Raw genomic sequence first — 20,071 nt, forward strand, 5'->3', positions numbered from 1 at the left:
AGATCCTTCAGCATATTTTAAGAGTAATAAACACTGCTAGTTTGCCCTGTGTTCTGTTCTTGGCAATTAAACTTAGCAGCTATATGGTGTTCTTCTGCATGTTTTAAAAATACCAGTTAGTTCTAGATAAAGTCCAACTAACCCTCAATGATTTAAGCATACTAACCTAACAACCTGGTAAAGAAAGAAGCCAACAGAAAAATGTTTATTCCAATGAAATTCAATGTTTCCACCTACCTTAATGGGAGATACAGGGAAAAGCTTTCTAAAGAAAGCAATGTCAATAAAACATATTATAATCAAATACTATGAAAATTACTCTCATCAAAGTATTTTGTCAAAATGTTTATGTATGATTTCTGATAAAATATATTTATTTTCACACCAATTAAAAAAACAATCCTTCACATTTAGTTTTTAAAATCACACAAAATTCAATCTTAAGTTGGTGTAGGTTTTATAGCAAAATCTATGCATTGCAAAGGAGTCTGACACAGGTTTCTACTTTTCAAAAAGTAAAAATATTTCTAACTTTAAACTGTCATGCTTTTCTTCCATACATTCAGTATGCAGAACAGTTAGCATGCCAAAAGCAATGTTAGTAAAAGGGAAAATTTTAATAAAGTTGCAAAGCAACATATATGTTAAATTTAATTAAACAAGAAGCAACAAGAGACAGAAAGAACAGGATAAAAAAATATGTTTATTATGTTCAGTTTTAATATTTTCTAGAAATATTATATTTTTGGTAGTATGGGGCAACAAAAAATAAAGGCCATATTTAAAAACCACAAATGCCAACAAATGAAATGCAACATTAACATTTTAAGTTATGTACAAATAGAAATGTTGCCAATGAAGAGATTTTACACTTAGGAAAATAATATTTAATAAAATTCCTTAAAACTTAGTTGTTACGGTGTTTAATGAAGTACAATTTCACTTAGACGGATCAAAATTCCAAAATTTTCCATAATTCTAGGAAAGCAAATCAGTTATATTGAATTCATATTCACACAATGGAAAGTATTTAAGTTCATGAAAGTAAGAAAGGTATTTTTAATGCATGAGGTATATTTTTAATTTATGAATATTAAATTAACTAAACAAATAATGAATGATGAAAAGATAAACCCTAGAACATAAGTTTAAGAAAGCTAGCATATAAATTATTTGATAAAGAACAGGAAATTTTTTTTTTAAAAAAAAATATAAATATAATCTATTAGAAATAAATATTTGTAACTTAGAACAAGATAATTTTTCACAAGACATACAACTTTTTCACATTAGTTACAATCAGTCGAGCTGATGCTGTGATTTATTTTTTAAAAAAATAACAGTTCAGATTCAAGAATAACAAATACTATACACAATGAAATATATTCTGAACATTTAATTAATTTTAAAAATTAGTTCTGAAATATTTGATATATATATATTATATTATTAGGTATCTTTAAACAGAGAAAAGCTCAAATGAACCATTATATTCTTTCTGCAGACATATCAACATGTGATAAACTATACAGATTTAAATCTTGAAATAAAAATTCTAAAACCCTTTCTATGAATATTTGTGTTTTCACTAGCAAAAGACGAGCAACATAAATACATACCAGAACTTAGGTCTTTTACATTAAATCATATCTTTGAATATGAAGTCTTCAAAGTGTTTAAGGAAAAAATTTCAAAGATAGTTGCTGCTTTGCTAAGCACACATGAGTACTTGAATTCATTCACTTTTATATTTCTTAAATCTATTTTTAAAAAGTGTTAATTAAAAAATTTAAATTTCTTTTGAATTGTTCACTTTAGTAAAATGAACTACATGTTTCAAAAGGTCAAATATTCAATAAAATATGGAAAGCATTAAAGTTTTTGTATAAAATCTGTCACAATTTTAAAGTGAATTTGAATATTCTAAGAATAGAAAGATGTCCTTACTGCTTTAGCTTTCTTTACTGTCTTGTCTTAGAGAAGATGAATCAGATCTGTAACACATATTTTAGTAGTGTTCTCAACTACAGGGGCATTAATATATCAAAATATAAATATTTCTTAGGCACTCTAACATTTCACTGCTTAAAGTATCACTTTACTTACTGAAATAACATAATAGAATACACAACAATCAAAATATGTTAAATGGCAAATTTATTTCAGATTTTTTTAAAAATTTATATTTGTATCATATTTTAAATTACTATCCAGCTTGCCTCCCCCCCCTTAAATCAAGCAAACCGTTAGTCACATAAATGTTGTTTATAAAATGAAAAATTTGCCTATTTAAATACATTTAAAATTTGTCATAAGAAATGTTTAAAAGATAAAAAATATTTTATAAAATATTTTAAAAAAAACCTACTCTCAGTATAAGCTATATTTTTACAAAGTTTCAAAAAATTAACAGACATTATGTTTAAATAATATATATTAAATATAATCGAGGATTAAAAGAACAAACAGAAAAGGCATCCATGCAAGGCAATACATTAGTTGAGCAATGAAATAATGCAAGCTATTAAGTTTATAAATGAAAGATTAAAAACTGTGCAAAATTTTATAGTTAAAAGTATTCAAAGTTTTCATTAACGAGAATTGAGCATAATATATGTTATGGAACATTATAATACATTATACATTTAAAAAAAGAAAAAGATAAAGGAAAAATAATTTCAGGAATTATCGATTTCTCATTCTATACACAAAGCTTAACACATCTTAGTTACAATTTGAGCTTAACAAAATCGAATTTTAAAACTGTAAACTCCAAAAATACTACATTTTTCTGTTCATTAAATGTAGCATAACAGGTGGAAAGTTTCTTCTCCATACCAACAAAATACTGATGTTTCCCATGGAAGCCTAAAGATCCAATATTGATTTCATATTAGCTTGTTAAATTAGGGTAGAATAAAAACAAAATTCATATTAATTGGGAAAAAGGTTTAAATTTTTGTTTGTAAATAAAGAAATAGCTTAAATTTTGCAAAAGTTTCTCGGTTTTTATTATTACCCTTCTGTTTTTTGAATAATATGCTTCTACACAGAAAGTTTTATTCATAACAAAAAAAGGGACATCATAAAAACATGTTTAATGAATTAAATGTTAAATTTGTATCACTTCCTCACATATGATAAACAATCTACATAAACCTGCAGTATACACACATAACTCCGCATCACTGCCACATGACAATTATGCAATAGAACTAATTTATCATTCACCCAATATTAAGCGTATAAAAAGAATTGTATGAGGCCAATATTGTACAGATTGTAACACAAAGATTAAATTCTAATAAATGCTAGAAAATATACGCTGACATTTTCATGAAATGCCAAATTAATTATTCTTTCAACAAAAAACAACTAACAAATATGGCAACAATACAAACATATACTTCCAAATGTAACTGATGCAATACTACTTAAAATATGACTCAAAATTGTAATACATTCCATAAACTAATTCAATCAAAAACATGCAGAAATTTAATTTCTCAAATATTTCACTGCAAATTCATACACATTTTTCTTTCATTATACTGTTCAAGGAATTCTGTAATCATTTTTACAAAGTACTTCATATGTAAATACTACAAAAACTTTACACAGTTTGAGTAAAGTTTTAATGTTACTAATAAAATTCATTCACATAACACCATACAATTAAGAAACAGAAAAAGAGACAGGCCATTAATGAAATGGCGCAAATTATTCCAATTGTCTACAATAGTAAAATTTTGTGCATGAATAAAATGTGCTCTATAAGCTACTTTCCCAATAAGCACTTATTGGAATCTTGGAAGTACTAATACTGTTTCTTTAGGGTTGCCGATTACTTTCCATTATATATAAAGTAGTAAGATTTCATGATCGAACAAAATTTGACAACTGGATCCTTGGATTCTGACAAGTAGCCAACTGGTTTTCCATTTTAAGCTAAAACAATACCTTGTGTTTCCATCTAATCAAATAAAAACTTTATATTTAATGATTATTTAAAACAAAAGGAAGGTAGTTTTACAATTTTACAAATTTTACCGTTAATACAAGCAATTTTAGCAAAGCATTTTTTATTAATAATACATATTTAAAAACTTAGCTATATCAAGTCAATATGCCAATATTTCACTTGCAAGTAGCAGCATAATCACTACAAGGAAGATGCAATTTTAATAGTGAATGTTACATAGATAATACTGCAATCATGACAAAATGTCATATTTTGTGCTCATCTGCTATTTTTAAGTGACTCATTCTTTTAATAAATGTACTGTTATTATCCAGAAGCTAAGTGAAAAATGTTTATGCTATGAGAGTGATAAGGAATTCCTGTTTCAAAGCAGATCTTATTCTTTCCTCAAAAGAGAAACAACACCTATTGATACTGACATATATGAATAGCAAAATATTATCACTTGGTTTTGTATCAAATGTTGCTTGTTTCTAGAATATGTAATCTATAGTTAGTCCAGGATTTGCATTTTGAAGCCAATTCTAGACCTTGGTGAATAATTATGCTTGAAGCCAAGATACTAAAAACTAACCACTGTTTAACAGAATGCTGTATTCTATTACTAGAAGGACACCTTTGATGATGATTCCTTTAAAATTTGTTACAATTAAAAATACCTCAAATTAGAAATATATATTACATCCTTCTCTACCAAAATTTAAATAAAATGAATTCAATTATGCTACTGATCATATGTCAAAAACAATGCTCAAGAGTAACAATTTAGAAATTCCAAATAAAGAAAAGAAAAAAATGGGAAAAACAAAAATAACAAATAGATTTAAACTGCATAAATGCTCTGAATAAGAAATGCTTTAATTGCTCAAATAATGACATAGCAAATTTGTGTTCTTATTTCAAAGTTTCAGTGAAACGGTGGTGAAAGCCTCATCATTTTTGCCTTATTATCAAAAAACCATATTTTAGAACTAGGTGCAGGGAGATTTCAGTTCATATGGAAAGGCTGGGGGCAACCCTAAATATGTCAGCATCATTAGCAGTGGGCAGATTTTATGTCTTCCTTGTGCACTAGAATTTTATGACCAGGATTTTTTATATCAGAAAATGCTAATTATTAAACTTTATTAATTTTCAGTTAGCTTACATTTTTATGTTGGTTACATAAAGTAAATACTTTAGCATTTATTTAATTCAACCCTCCCAAATGAAGTGCTAATGTGTTAACCAATGATTTAATAGAAACCAATGATTTGGAACTCTTAATCTGAACAAAATTTAACAAACTGCAGAATTTGTTAAATGAAAATTCTACCTACATAAAAAATATTGAAGAATTACTGATGCAAGTAATTTGGAGGACAAGTTTACTCATGCAGAGTAGCACTAATTTTATTTTGACTTTTTACTATCTTGAACTGAAGTTCCTTTTCAGCATTACTACTTAAAACACAATACACAATTTTAAAAGTCCATTCTCCTGCCCTGCATGCTGTTACTTAATACTCTTTGCTTATTGAGAAAGATAACTGCCATAAATTTCCATTACTCACTCCTAATAAGAAAAGAATATTATTATATGGGAGAGTGGCAAAATAAAATTCAAATATGTCAGAGCTGGTATATTAGAAACCAACAGATTTCAAGGCAGTACAGGACCCTCTCCCTCAAGAAGTAAAAATATCTCTCATCATCATTTATAATTTAAATCAAAAATACTAATTTCTTAGGCATTCTATCCAATGGTTCTGGACGTTCAATCAACTTGATTTTTAAGATAAAATGGTATTCATTAAAATTAGCAGTAGTATTTGATTTCACTCTTCTTCCATTGCTTTCCAAGGTTCATCCAGAGTTTTATGTCTGTGTTTAGAAAGCTCATTTTATCATTCCAAAGGCACAATACAGTACTGATGAAACATCATGAGACTGAAGAAATATGAACAAAAAGTAAATTTACTAATAGTTACTTGTGCAACAAATTTAGTAGTAGATTTGCATGTATGACTAATAAACAAACAGTTTTCCAGTAAACCGAAACTTACCTCAGGTTGAATTTTAGAACAAATTTATTTTTTGATTTCCATATGCCTCTTCCCTATATACTATAATATAGTTCAAACAGCTTGCCTGTTTACATCAAAAACCGAATGTTTACTACTTTAGAGAAGTCAACCACATTAACAACCATAAATTCATGTTATTTTACTTAGGCTCAAAGACCAAGGGTGGCTAAAAGATTGATACACAACCAATACGAAAAAATGAATAGGAAAATGGTGCACAAACATTACCATACATACATTGTTCCACATATTCAAAATACAATAGCAAAGAGACAGTTCCTTTTCAAATACTTTCTCATATACAAATGGGAAAAAAAAAAGTTTCATATTTCAAATTTTACGTATTTTTAAACAAAGGAAAATTTTTAAGCTGTCTCTGAAATAACAATGCAATGAAATTAAGAAAAATACTTCACATTAGCAACATGAAATTACAATAAATTCATAAAGCTGCTAAATCACACATTCAATCTGGCACTTGACTAATGCTTTTAAATCTTGTCCGTTCACTCAGCAGTTGCCTAAAAATAAACAAACAACCACATCTTAGACATTTCTTTCCTTAATTTCTTCCCAAACATTTTTGAGCAATATAACTGTAAAAAGGCTACATAGCCCCAAATAATTCTTGGACTTAATAGTAAATTTTAAAGATCTGAAAAGTAGATACATAACTAGCATTTTAATCTTTTTACAGCATAAAACATTATAAAAATATACATGCAATAACTTCACAAAATTTAGCAAATAGAAGACAATTATAGGGGGGGGGATTTCAGTATTACTTCAAAGCACTTAAAAAACAAAAGGATGAAAATTTAAGAATAAAAGACCATACATTATAAACGATTTCAAAAGTGTTTGCAACTTCAAAAGCATGCAAAAATCATTCTAAATCAATGCTGATTTCAACTAAATAAGCTCACTGAATTTCCCATGATTATAAAATTAGAAAATAAAAATGTTTTACGTTAATGTTATTCCTTAAATGTAATTTAAATATATTACCATTATTTTAGTAAAATTTATCAATGTTACACTGTTTACCAAAAAATCATCGAAAAATTCCCAGATCTCCGAATTAAAAATTTTCTATAGAAATTAATTTTAAAATCGCCAAAATGTTTATAAGTCGCCAAATTTTGAGCCGTTTAATGAAAGAATTCACATCCCCAAAAGCAGAAAGTTGCTTTAATGGTCTTAATTTGAAAAAAATGAAATAATTTTGAAATGCTTCTGTTTGACTTATGTTTTGAAATGCTTTTGCTCAGAAACTCCAGTATTCCACCCTTTACATTAGAAATAGGAACAAATTGTAACCCATTAACTCATTCAAAAGATAATCATATTTGTCATTGAATTATCAAAAATATTCCTCCATAATGATAATTCACACTCAAAACAGCAGTCGTAAAAACAAGACAGAAATTTCAGATGATTAAAAATTAAGGACTTCCTGCCGATTTTGGTCGAAATTAAGGACTTTTAACCCTTTAAGGGCAGACGTCCCATATACGCATTCCCTAAGAATGTCTCTTACAGCCGGGCATCCCATCCACGCATCACTAGACATTGCATTCATAGGACCGGTAATGCGTATATGCATTTTAAGCTGGAATGTTTTTCTGAAGGCCACTAGATGGCATCTTATGTCCATTACTTTTGAAATGAACACAGTTTTAGGTTCCTGACCTTGAGTTTGATATATTCTGTCTGACTTTGGTATTTTACTTATCAACTGTTGCAAGGGTGAGGGGAAGGAAAGTGTAAACACAGGTGGGCTCTTTTTGCCACGTGCTAATATAAATACTCGCGTGTCTGACTTATATCCAATTCCTTTTTTTTATTCAATTTTTTCCCTCTACTATATATGATCTTTTAGAATTCTGTTACATTTTGCATTGCCTTCAAATACATTTCCTTTTCTTCTCTTTTTATTTCAGAAAGCCTCATCTCCAGTCTATTATGGAGGAGAGGCACTATTTAACAGAGGAAGAATACCCTCATATGGTTAATGAACCATTTAACTAACGCAGATGAAAGTGATGATTCTTTTTCTAAAGAATTAGAAAGTGATACTTCTCCAAGCTTCGAGATTTACCACACTCAGTCTTCATTTTAAATTTTATTACTTCTTACTGTAAATAGTCTTAATTGTGTTGTTTTATTAATTTTAAAATTTATTGATGAATTTTATCAACTGAAACTTTGGAATAATTTGAATAGCGCTTCCGAAAATTATTTTACAAGATAAGGAAATTTATAAGTATATTTTCATGTAAAATAAAGAAAAAAAAGTTATTAAGTGTTAATTTTAACATATATAAGAGCTCAAGTAATAATATAAAATGACGCCAAAAATTATGATGCTAGAAGTGAAACTTTTTTCCCCGATTTTTTTCTATAAAATTAGGCTTAGCGATGCAAAACCTCCATCCTGTATTGTGACTGCCTTCGATTCCCTTCCGTCCCACATGAACGTCTTAAACAAAGGTGCACTGTCGCGAAAAGGTTAAGGACCAGAAATCGATTCCAAAAAACTAAAGACTTCTAAGGACCATATGAACCCTGAACATTAGATATGCACCTGATGAAGAAATTGGGCTATTCATTGCAAGGATAAAAATGACTGCAAAGAAGCTGAACACAATTTAGCAGATCTTTTTATATGGTTTCAAGCAATTCGAAGGTTACACCAGGAATACTCCAGGGTTGTGCAATTATTTGGAAGGAGAGGATTTTACAATGAAAAAAAAATCACTGCAGAACTAGTAAGGGAAGAAAGTCAACTTTTCCAGGTACAGGCGGATTTAGAAGACAGCAAGATAAGAGTATTTAATACTATTAGCACAAATGCTGAGAAAAATAGTCAAGTTGAAAGTAAAACTAAATCTAAGGGGAAAAAAGGGGAAACATGAAGAAAAGACTTTGTTACAGATGTCATAAAAGCGGACCTTTAATCGCTCAACATAAAGAAAATTTAAGTAAAAGTCTGAAGTTTAAAATGGACGATAAAAATGGGCAGTTTAAAGATAAAGTTAATGTTAGTAGAAAATTATGTGTCAACTACAGATAAAGGAGGTAACACAGATAAATTTAATTGGGTCATAGATACGACAGCTACATTTCTGCAATAACAAAAATTTAACGATAAACTTTGAGGAAATAAACGATATAAGTATCTCTTTAGCTGTAGGAAATTCTGAGAGTTAAGTACTAGGAAAGGGTACAATCAAATTTGCAGTAAAAGTGAGCAACCGAATAAATTGGATCAAGTTTAGAAAATGTGTTCTATAATCCAAATCTAAGAAAAAATTTACCATCAAGAGCAAGGTTAGAAAAGGCAGGTGCCCATCTTATAGGTTCAAATGGAAAGATATGGATATATTTTAATAATTGGGATAGGTTATGTTACACAAAACCATATGATGGACTCTATTACATAAAAGCACTTAAGTATGCAACAGATAAAAAGGAAGCTGGTTATGGTACAGAAACTAGAAATTTAAATAAAGTAGACAATGTGAAGCTATGGTACTGAAGATTTTGCCATGTAAATTTTGATTATATACCGAATACTAGTAAAAATCAAAGCGTGAAAGGCTTACCAGAAATCAAGAAATGCGACCCTTGTATTACTGCTAAATCTAGTAGAATAACTTTTAAAACTTTTCTTGGGAGATAAAAAAAACCACTGCAGTTGGTTGATTTAAACATTTGTGGCCGCCTACCAGTTCCATCTAAAGGTGGGAGTAAATATTTCCTCACTACTGTAGATGACTATAGTAGATTAGTAACAGTATGCTATATGAAAAATAAAAATGAAGCGTTCATTAACTCTTTCACAGGCAAATGGAAAAACTGTCAAACAGAAAATTAATTAGTATAGGCATCGATAACGGTGCTAAATTCTGTAACAGGGAGTTCAAAAAGTACTTATCCAAAAACGGAATTAGTGTTGAATGTACAAAAACGTATATGCCAGAAGAGAATGGTGCGTCTGAAAGATATAACCAAGATGCATTAGACACAGTTAAAGGTATGCTTAATGATAGTAAAGTGGATAAAGGATGGTGGGCAGAAGCTCTTGAATGTTTTGTACATGGTGGTTCACAAGAGCAACCAAACCCTTATGAAATATTACTCAATAGAAAACCCAGTGTTGTTTATTTTAAAGTATTTGGTTGTAAAACCTATGTTTACATACCAAAAGAAATAGAGATAAATTACATATGAGACGCAAATAAGGAATCATGGTAGGATATGCAAAGGAAACTAGGGGTTATAGAATATGGCTATCAGAAGAACAGAGATTAACAGAAACCTGTAATGTAAAATTTAATGAAAAAATCAATGCAGAAGGTAACATACAGGGCCAGAAATAAAAAACCAAGTATAAAACACTAGAAGAATCAGAGGGCTTATCAGAATTGGATAACAAACAGAAAATTTCTACAGAATGAATTAAGTCATTAGAACATAAATCTACACCGAACAAGGTTTTGGACTTAAACTGGCAAAGAAATGTGACTAAGAGGGCAGCCTAACAAGTACAGATATATATTAATATGCAGAAGATACACGTACTCGTTTTAGGTCTCATAACAATATTAAAAAACAATGTGAGGCTAGAAATATTAAATTTGAAAGTGATATGTTTAACTTTATTGGCAAAAACAAATACTCCAGAGAAGTTAATTTGTAAGAATAGGAGGATAGTTCCGTATCTGAAGAAGCAAATTCTGTAGAAATTATTATCCCAGAAAATTTTAAGAAACCATGGAAATAAGTAAATGCCAAAGAATGGGATAAAGGAATGAGGGTAGACACTGACATGATGAAAAAAAATGAAGGTCTGGGAATTAGTTGAGAATTCAGAAAAAATTATGCAGGGAAACAAATGGGTCTATACACTAAAAAGATATTAATAGAATGAAGTAATTAGATATAAAGCACATCTAGTTGCACAGAGATTCAGGCAGAAAAGAGGTAAAGATTTTGATGACATTTACAGTCCTGTAGTAAAGTTTTCAATCATAAGAATATTTTTCACAATACTGGTATGTTTGTATGAATGGACTGTCAGTTGGACATGAAAAACGCATATTTATATGCAAAGCTCAATGAGAAAATATATATGACCCAGCCAGAGGAATTTATTGAAGAGAAAAATAAAGTTTGTTTATTACACAGGGCCATCTGTGTGCATCTGCTGTTTATATCAAAGGGGCCGTGAATGGCTTTGTGACTTTGAAAATACTTTAGAAAATCTAGATTTTTACGAAAACACTATGGAGTAATTGTGTTTAAAAGAGCTCTAATGTAATTCTCTTATTATATGTAGATGATATTGTAATTATTAGTAAAGATCAACACAGTGTATATATAAAGAAATCTCATAGTTGGTTAAGTTTTTCGATCTTACAGTATGAGGCAGAACTAGAAAATTACTTGGAATTAAATATTTAGAAAATGACAAGGGGACTTTCATACATCAGCAAAAATATATCAAGGAAATTTTTGCAAAATTTAAACATTTTCAGATACCAATAACTTCACTTCTCATAGCTAAAGGCACTATTCTTCCAAAATTAGATTATCCCTCTTCAAGAGTAGAAATTGCTGAAATGCAAAATTTACCTTTAAGAAATCTATTGGGATGTTTAGTTTTTGTAGCTAATAGGACAAGGCCTGATATCATGTCTTCATTAAATATCTTATCGGAATTTCAGGAAAATCCTGGAATTAGGCACTGGGAAGCATTGTTGAAATTGCTTGGTTATCTCAATAGTACTAAATCATATAAGTTAAAGAGGATTAAATATCTAAATGTATATTGTTATTCAGATGCTGATTATGCAAGTAACGAAGATGACTGTGTGTCCATGGGTGGATTCATATAGTATTTTGGATGAAGTTCTGGTAATTTGGAAAATATTTAATCAAAAATGTAGAAGTTTATTCACCAAGGAAGCACAGTATATCATCTTATTGGAAGCAGCAAAGGAATTGATGTGGATGAAAAATGTCTTACACAATGAAGTTTTGAAGTACAATTTGAAAGAATGTAAACTGTTTTGCGAGAGCAAATCTGCCACTGTTTTTCCAGATCACCAATTGAAAACAGTCAAACTAAGAACACTGATGGTGCCCTTTTATGCATCTGTAGCATATGTGTTAACCCTCCAGACACACAATCTGTGAATAATATGTTTGGCATTTATCTTAAACACATGTAGGGAATGCTGTTATTGTGTCAGTTGAAACTGAGATTTCCACTGCGATTAACTTCACAGGAAGAAAAGGTGTGAATTTTTTTAATGCTTTTATGAATTTTGTACCCGTGATCAGAGGGTCAGATTACAACATACATCCAAACCGTGCAGAAGAAAATGCTGATTTGCACCCTGTTTGCACTTATTCATATTGCATTATGAATGGTATTGGGATCACATTTGGCTCTCTACACAGACAATGAATATATCTATTCTGTTGGCAGATGTGCTTTCCTTGATTTACTAATGAGTTAATATTATTATTGTCAATATAAAAGAAAAGTGTCTGTAGCTTAAAAAGTAACAGTAGTTACACATACAGTGCCAATAAAAAAATTAGCTTAGTTTTCTGGACACCAACATAATACAAGAGAGGATGTCAATTCTTTAACAAAGGTAGTTGAAATTAACACATGCTGAACTTATATGTGCATTTGTTGTATATTAATAAAATGGTGCAAAAATCATTTTAAAACATAAAAACTATTCATTCGTTTATTAGAAATAATGAAAAATAATGTATGTAATCTAAAAAGCCTACAGTATGTAAGTTTCTAAAAAATTATGAGTTTTTAACAGCTACTGCAACAATAGTGTCTCTCAAATTACAAATAATCCTGGTATCTGAGGCAAACAGTAAATTTAACAATATCACTTTTAAAAAACATAACAATATCACTTTTAAAAAACAATCAGCACCAACAAACATACCAGGGAAAACTTGTACTAAACAAAATAAACTAGCAGTCATTTGATATCCTTTAATAAAGAACATGATGGAAGTTGAAAAAGGCTTGATTTATTTCAAACCATAAGCTGAGATTTTGTGCATTTCTTAGATTAGAACTGAGGCACAGTAAAAAAACTAAAAAATCAGGCAGGGAAAAAAAAGGGAGACTTTTTACTAATGATGATAGAAAATGGCTTCTGATCCCTACAAGAGGCTAAAGAATATGTTTGCTAAATAGTATAAAAAAATCATAGTTGAAAAATTCAAAAGATCAAAATAAAAATAAGTTATGATGAAGTATATCAACACTACTAGCTCCAATAACAATGATGGCTAAGTTGGTTCATCTAAGTTCTTTCTTCTTACAATTGTAACTCTGACAGCTGAAGAAATACAAGCATAGGTTCAAGGTCTATTCAAGGTGTGATAATGTGAAATAATTTTTTCTATATATTATACAAAATCATTGTATAAGGTATTTTCTCCCTCCTTTCAGCATGCCTTTCTGGTGTAGCAGTTAGCACACTCAGTGTGTATTTGAGAGATCCAGGTTTGAGTCCCGGCAAGGGCATTGCACATTTTTCAAGTCTCCTGCTTCAAAATAATCTAATAAATTTACAATTGTTCTTGAAATTAAAATAATATAATGTTCAGGTTATTAAAAACATTCAGCATAATAAACTGTATACAGATACAAACAGCAATGTCATTTAATTTTTAAAAGGCAAATTAAAATACTTTGTGCTCTTTACAATTAAAGCAAAAAATTAATTTAAAACAAAAATAACACAAGTATAAAAACTGCCATAAGAAATTCTCATAATACTCTACAGTATACATTTAAAATTAAATCAATTTCATTTAAGCAGCTGCAATAATACAAGATTACATTCATTGTCAGAAGTTATATATTCAAATCAAATTCAGTCAAGACTATGTCAAGACTCCTTGATTCTAAAATGTTGAAAGAATACATAAGTTATCACTAAGCTGACAACAATCACAAAACTTTGTTTTAAGTTGAATGAATGAAAAAAAAAGGAAATTTTCTAAGAACTATAATTATTGATTACAAATGAAGAAGCTCAAACTTTCAGCTAGGTCATTTTGATACAAGGCCTCAATACCATAAAGGTCCAAAGAGCTCTTTCTTACCTTAAAACACTTTGGTGGTGTTTACAAGTGGATTTCATAGCAGCAGCAATCAAAAGTAAATTAAACATATCTCTCTGAAAGTAAACAGAAGAAAAAAAAATACAGATTAATAACTAATTTAGAATCTGAATTGTTGAAAGTGAACTACACATGTTGCAAATAGCCATAACATGGGAATTCCCATCAGGAGCTTATCAAGAACAGGGTTTTTAAAGATATTTTTACTAGTAAAAACACGAAGTCGGCAATTAATACACATAACTGCATTACAAAACTTCTGACCATGATAACCGTTTTGATATCAATATCACATGATTTTCTGCAACTCAACTCTCCACGCAGAAAGACAGTAAGTCTTCCCCACCATGGCATTTTAGCATACTGTTCCCTTATGTTCTTGATTTTGTAGACAGTGTTTAGTTTAATTAAATGTTAGACAATAAATTAGTCATATGTTTACTTGTGTGACATACACATATAAAAAATCTACACATTGGTGATCCAGATGTGAAGCAAGTGTATATACCCCTATATACTGGTCCACATAATGATTTAAAGGAAAAAGATTTTGTAATAAGAAATAAAATGACAAAAATGTGTCAACTGATTGTTTAAAATCTAAGTATGTGTTAACTGAACTGACTTCCACCACAAATCTATATTCTGTTCAACCATCAAAGGTTACTAAAAGTGATCCAAATAACACCAAATACATACCCACCATGCACATCATGCAGTGGATGATGTGAGTTTTTCCTAAGAGACTAATCACTATTATTTAATATGTTACTGAATTATTAATTCTACAGTACTCCATACTGTCACAGTTCTTTGATTTTTTGCAGATGCCATTGTGTTTCTGCATACTTATTAAAAATTTTTGTATCATTTCAAAATTTCTGCATCATTATGTTCATTTTGTTTATAGGGATACTCTGTAGTGACTGTATCACTATTTCAACTATCTTTATAACTCAATTCTCCATCCAGGAAGAGAGTCAGTCAGTCTTCCCTGATGCAGTACACTGTTCTATGATGTTCTTTATTTTGAAAGTAGTGTTTAGGTTAATTAAATGTAAGTTATGGAGTCATGTATTTATCTATGTGATATATACACATCATGAATCCACAAAAAACATCAAGTTCATTTGTTACATTCTGTCTTCCCGATGCGTGCTTTTCACGAAGTTGCATGGATATTGTTGGTGCATTATTACCATCAGAAGGTAATGTACTTTTTAACACTAATAGGTTACCCAGATGACCTGAAGCCATGCCTATCCCAACATGAAAATGAACTATTTGCACGGCTATTTTCAATGCATCAATCTCTCACTTTGGTCGTAGAAACAGACAACAATTTTCAAATGCGATCTAAAATGTCTGTGAAGTTAATATGCATTTTGCATACAATCAATCACAACAAGGATCTACCATCTAATGCCTAATGGCATAACTGTACATTTGCATTGGCATTTAAAACCTTCTCTAGAAGCTAATGATACCAATAAATAGTCCGAAATAATCCCAGTTCTTCTGCTGGGCATTAAACAGCCCTCAAGGTAGATATGCACATCTCTTACTCGAAACTGGTTTACGGAACAACTTTCAGGCTACACAGCAATATGACAACCTTTTAGATCTCCCTATATGACACTAAATTCATAATTATTCTCTGCCATAAAATGAAAACTCAACATCTGCACACTCATAAGTCACAATAAGTATTACATTAGTTATATCTTGTGTACACACAATCAGTCGATATGTATGTATACGTACATATCGACTGATTCAAGCCACCACAATGCCAGACATAATCAGGTCTGCACAAAATTCTCACCAGAACCGATCAAACTTCAACAATTCAAACAGGCAGCTTCAAATCTACTATGTCTATTGACTGCATAAAACCAGCCTATTTGCTTTTGGACTCTGATTTGAATGAAACCAAACTGTCGAAAGTTTCAACAGAAACCTTACAGATAATTCAACAGAATAAATCTGCTACTGAAGTCTCTAAGATAAAAACTGCCACAAAATCATGTAGGAATAATCACATCCTACGAAAACTTATCTATAAAATTTTAAAATATTTGAAATTTGCTTTTTGATACAACAGCACTGTAAACCTCGTCACACGTTCAATCAGATTTTACCCCTCCTAATTTTATAATTAGAGGGGGGAAACCCCGACAGCATGGATCCTCTAATATATATTTTTATGTCATTCCTCTCAACTGATATTGAAGGAACTAGAGAAACCAATGGCGATTAGTCATGGAAGTGATGATTGAATGTGCCTTGCCCCAGTGTTGTTTTCTATGAATATGATAAGCCTAAAGAGAAGTTTTCAGAAAGATAAACACAGTCCAATCTTTTGAGATGCATGAATTATTTTAAGTTTTAAATAAAGACCATTTTTTAATGTGTATGGAGAGAGACTGAACTCCTTCATAAGAGCTATGCAAATATAAATTATGCCATAACCACATATTCAAGTTATGCACAGAAAAAATCTTGAGAACTCCCATATAGCCTATCTCGTCACCAGGAATTTAACCCAGGTTGAACTACCAGTGTACCAGTCAGTAGCTATACCATTCAGCCACAGGTAGGCAAAATATTTCAGGAAAAAGAACAACTTTTTTTTCACGGAACAAAATTTTAAGACAATGACAAAATATATTTAACAGGCATTTCATATTGGGTAAGCAGCAGATAACAAATACATACGAGTATAAAAAAACAGTAATGCAGAAGAATGACAAAATAAAAATGTGAAATTAAAATTGTAAGATAAACAATAATGAAGTATATATTTAAAACTCTGGGATATATAAGATTGAATTTTCTAATTAATATGCAAATGAGAACAAAGCAATAAATGCTAGACTGCTGGTAGCACTACAACGGAACCTTGGATCAAGAATTTTTTTCCCAAACAACAAGCGTCTTGCATGACAAATGATATCTCGAGATACGAACAAATAAGTTGACCACAAACAATACTTCAAAATGCCACTAATGCATTGAAGGAAATGTCTTCTGTAGAAGAACTAAGAAAGAGTTTTTTAAATCACTTCATCCACAAAATATCTACAAAATGAATTTAAGTTGCAAAGGTTCAGAAAACAAAAATACCCTGAAAAAGCAGTAGTAAGAAGTATCATAAATATTTGCAATAACAATGCTTCAGGAATATTTTAACACATAGAATCAAATCACACACAACAAATTTTTCATGGGAATAGGACCCACTGATTCTCAAGAAGAGGCAAGGAGCATAAAGAGAAAAGGAAGGGGTAACGGAAAGACAGCAACTATATATACTTATATATATTTATGGGTACTAATCTTATATGCACCCTTCAGGTTGCCAAATGTGGTGATATGTGTTCTACGTTGGTTTTTGGCATGATTGTGTGTTCTGCATGGTTTTGGGGATGATATTGTTTGTATGGCAACCCTTTTGACATTGAAACTTACTCTTTCACTACAATGGTTTTATTTGCTCATTGGTTCACGTCATGTGCGTTTTGAAATGGAATGTTGCAATGAACGATGTGGTGGGAAAATTTCAGTCGTGTATTATAGATTGTGTGCAAAGTAAATTTAGAATTAAAAGGTATGATGTTGGAGTTGTGAATGAGTCTTGTTCACGAATCTGTTTATACGGATCAAAGTGTATTTTTGGAATTTCTGTGGGAGTCAGGACTCTGAAGCGGAATTTGGCATGTCCGAAATGCGGAGCTGATATGAGAAGTCGTACGAAGAATAGCGTTTCTGATAGACTTGTGTGGGTTTGCAGGCAAATGGTTGCTAATAACGTATGTGGCTGTCAGAGGAATTTAAGATTTGGAACGTGGTTTTTGTGCAGTAAGTTAACTTTGGAAGAAGTTTTTATCATTACCTTCAGAATTTTACGTGTGATATTGCAAAATCGTGGCACTTTTGTTCACAGATGTGTGACTGTCAAAATTTTATTCACAAATGTATGTAATGTATGTTGGATTTTGTATGCTCTTGATATTTCTGCTGTTTGAAGAAGCATTCATTATGGTAAGTGCATTTTATTTTATTGTTTTTATTTTGTAGAAAGTTATGTTCATTTCTTTAGTATGAATTTCTGTCGTTATTGTTGTTTTTTGAATTGTTTATAATTTATTTTAGTTATTTTATTTTGTTTTGTTGATTAGTGCCTAGTGCCTAGATTGTACAATTTGTAGATTTAAGTTTAAACAGAACCCTGTGTACATGGTATTCTTTGAAATTTATTGTTATGTTAATTTATTTAAGCGAGGTGTGCGTAGTTCGTAGATTCCTTTGCTGCGTAGATTGTGCAATTCGTAGATTTTTTTTAAAGTTTAAACACAATGCTGTGTACATGGTATTCTTTGAAATTTATTGTTGTTATGTTATATTATTTAGGCAAGGTGTGTGTAGTTCGTAGATTCCTTCACTGCATAGATTGTGCAATTCTGTGACTTTTTTTTAAGTTAAAACATATTGCTGTGTACATGGATTCTTGTCAAATATTTTTGGTTAGAAACTTTATGTTTTTGCTATCGAAATTTTTTGTTTTGGATTTTTAGCTTAAATTATGATGGGACTGCAGAAGCAAAAACTGCATTTTTGGAGACATTTTAGGCTTAAAGTTTGAAATGTAGACAAAAAAATTTAGATAGTTATATGGCACCATGGAGTTTCTTGCCAAAAATATTTGGCAAGAAATTTGTCGCCAAGCGAGGGCGTATATAAGAGTAGTTCCTTTTCATGGTATATTTTTATGGAATAGGATATTTCAAACAACCACATTTTGTACCTTTGGCTTCATCACCATTTTTTACATAAACAGTCTACCTTCTCTTGCAGAGATATGGTAAAATTTAAGTTTTCTAATTTTGTAAGTTTACTACTGTGTATGTGCTCGATTTAACGAATTCCATCAGTTTTGCATGATCTTATGTTTTAGATCTTAGATTTTAAGTGTTTTTTCCTAAGCAATCATTTGGGATCTAAGAATGGATTAATTCATTTTACATGAAAACTGGTGTTGTTTACAACTATTTCAGATGACAAACTATCTTCAGAAATGAATTAAAAACACAAACCAAAATTACAATGTACCACTAAAAATTATATAATGAAATATATTTCCAGATTAATTTCTGAAAAGTAATCAACGTGCTGAGATTTTTTTTTTTTTTTTTTTTTTTTTTTTTTTGTTTCAGATCTTTTATACTTAGATAAATGATATCTAAGCCCCATGACATTTAATAAAATTTGAAATACAGATATTATGTTCTTTTTCCTGAATCCTAACATACCTGGAACAAACTTGTAGCACCTTTAAAAATGTAAAATGCTGTATACCTATTTATATTTAAAATCAACCAATGATGCAAATATGTGACACATTTAATTTTTTTGGAACAGTTATGCTTTTCACTCTGCAGTCAAAAATCACAACATAACCCTTCATTTCACAGTGGATTTGCACCTTATGTTGTGGATACATGTGACTAATACCAAAAACAAAAATACATTTTACTTTAGAGAAGTGTTTTAAAAACATCATAAGTGAAAGGGAAAAAAATAATCTATGCACTCTCTAGCAGATATGGTGATTAGAAGCTGACCACCACACAAATGTGCTTAGGTTTTAAGCATGGTTCAAACAGATGGATCAGTACTAGTACTTTTGTGAAATATGACTTAAATTTTTCTCAATTAGAAAGTCCTTTCAAACGGTTGGTGAAAGAAGAAGAGTACAGGAATTATAAGTGTTATTCCCTCTAGATGACTTTTCATTAAAACTGAGATGAAGGTAAGCAGAATTGCCTCTTGAACTTTTTTTAAT

At 30.2% G+C, this 20,071-nt stretch overlaps 1 protein-coding gene across 1 annotated transcript in view; it reads right to left on the reverse strand.

The window, feature by feature from the left end:
• Positions 1–683: 683 nt before the first annotated feature.
• LOC118188026 (tetratricopeptide repeat protein 38-like) overlaps positions 684–20,071 on the reverse strand; it is a 115,892-nt gene continuing 96,504 nt past the window's right edge. Inside the window, exons 12-13 of the mRNA XM_085807773.1 lie at positions 14,209–14,282; positions 684–6,569 (exon numbers count right to left, since the gene is read on the reverse strand). Coding sequence (XP_085663899.1) covers positions 6,515–6,569; positions 14,209–14,282 — 129 coding nt within the window. The 3' untranslated portion in view covers positions 684–6,514. The remainder of the gene's footprint in view (positions 6,570–14,208; positions 14,283–20,071) is intronic.

The sequence above is a fragment of the Stegodyphus dumicola genome, chromosome X1 (assembly GCF_044657685.1).
Source record: "Stegodyphus dumicola isolate Sdum_Otavi_A_Nest chromosome X1, ASM4465768v1".
In the NCBI taxonomy this organism is placed as follows: domain Eukaryota; kingdom Metazoa; phylum Arthropoda; class Arachnida; order Araneae; family Eresidae; genus Stegodyphus; species Stegodyphus dumicola.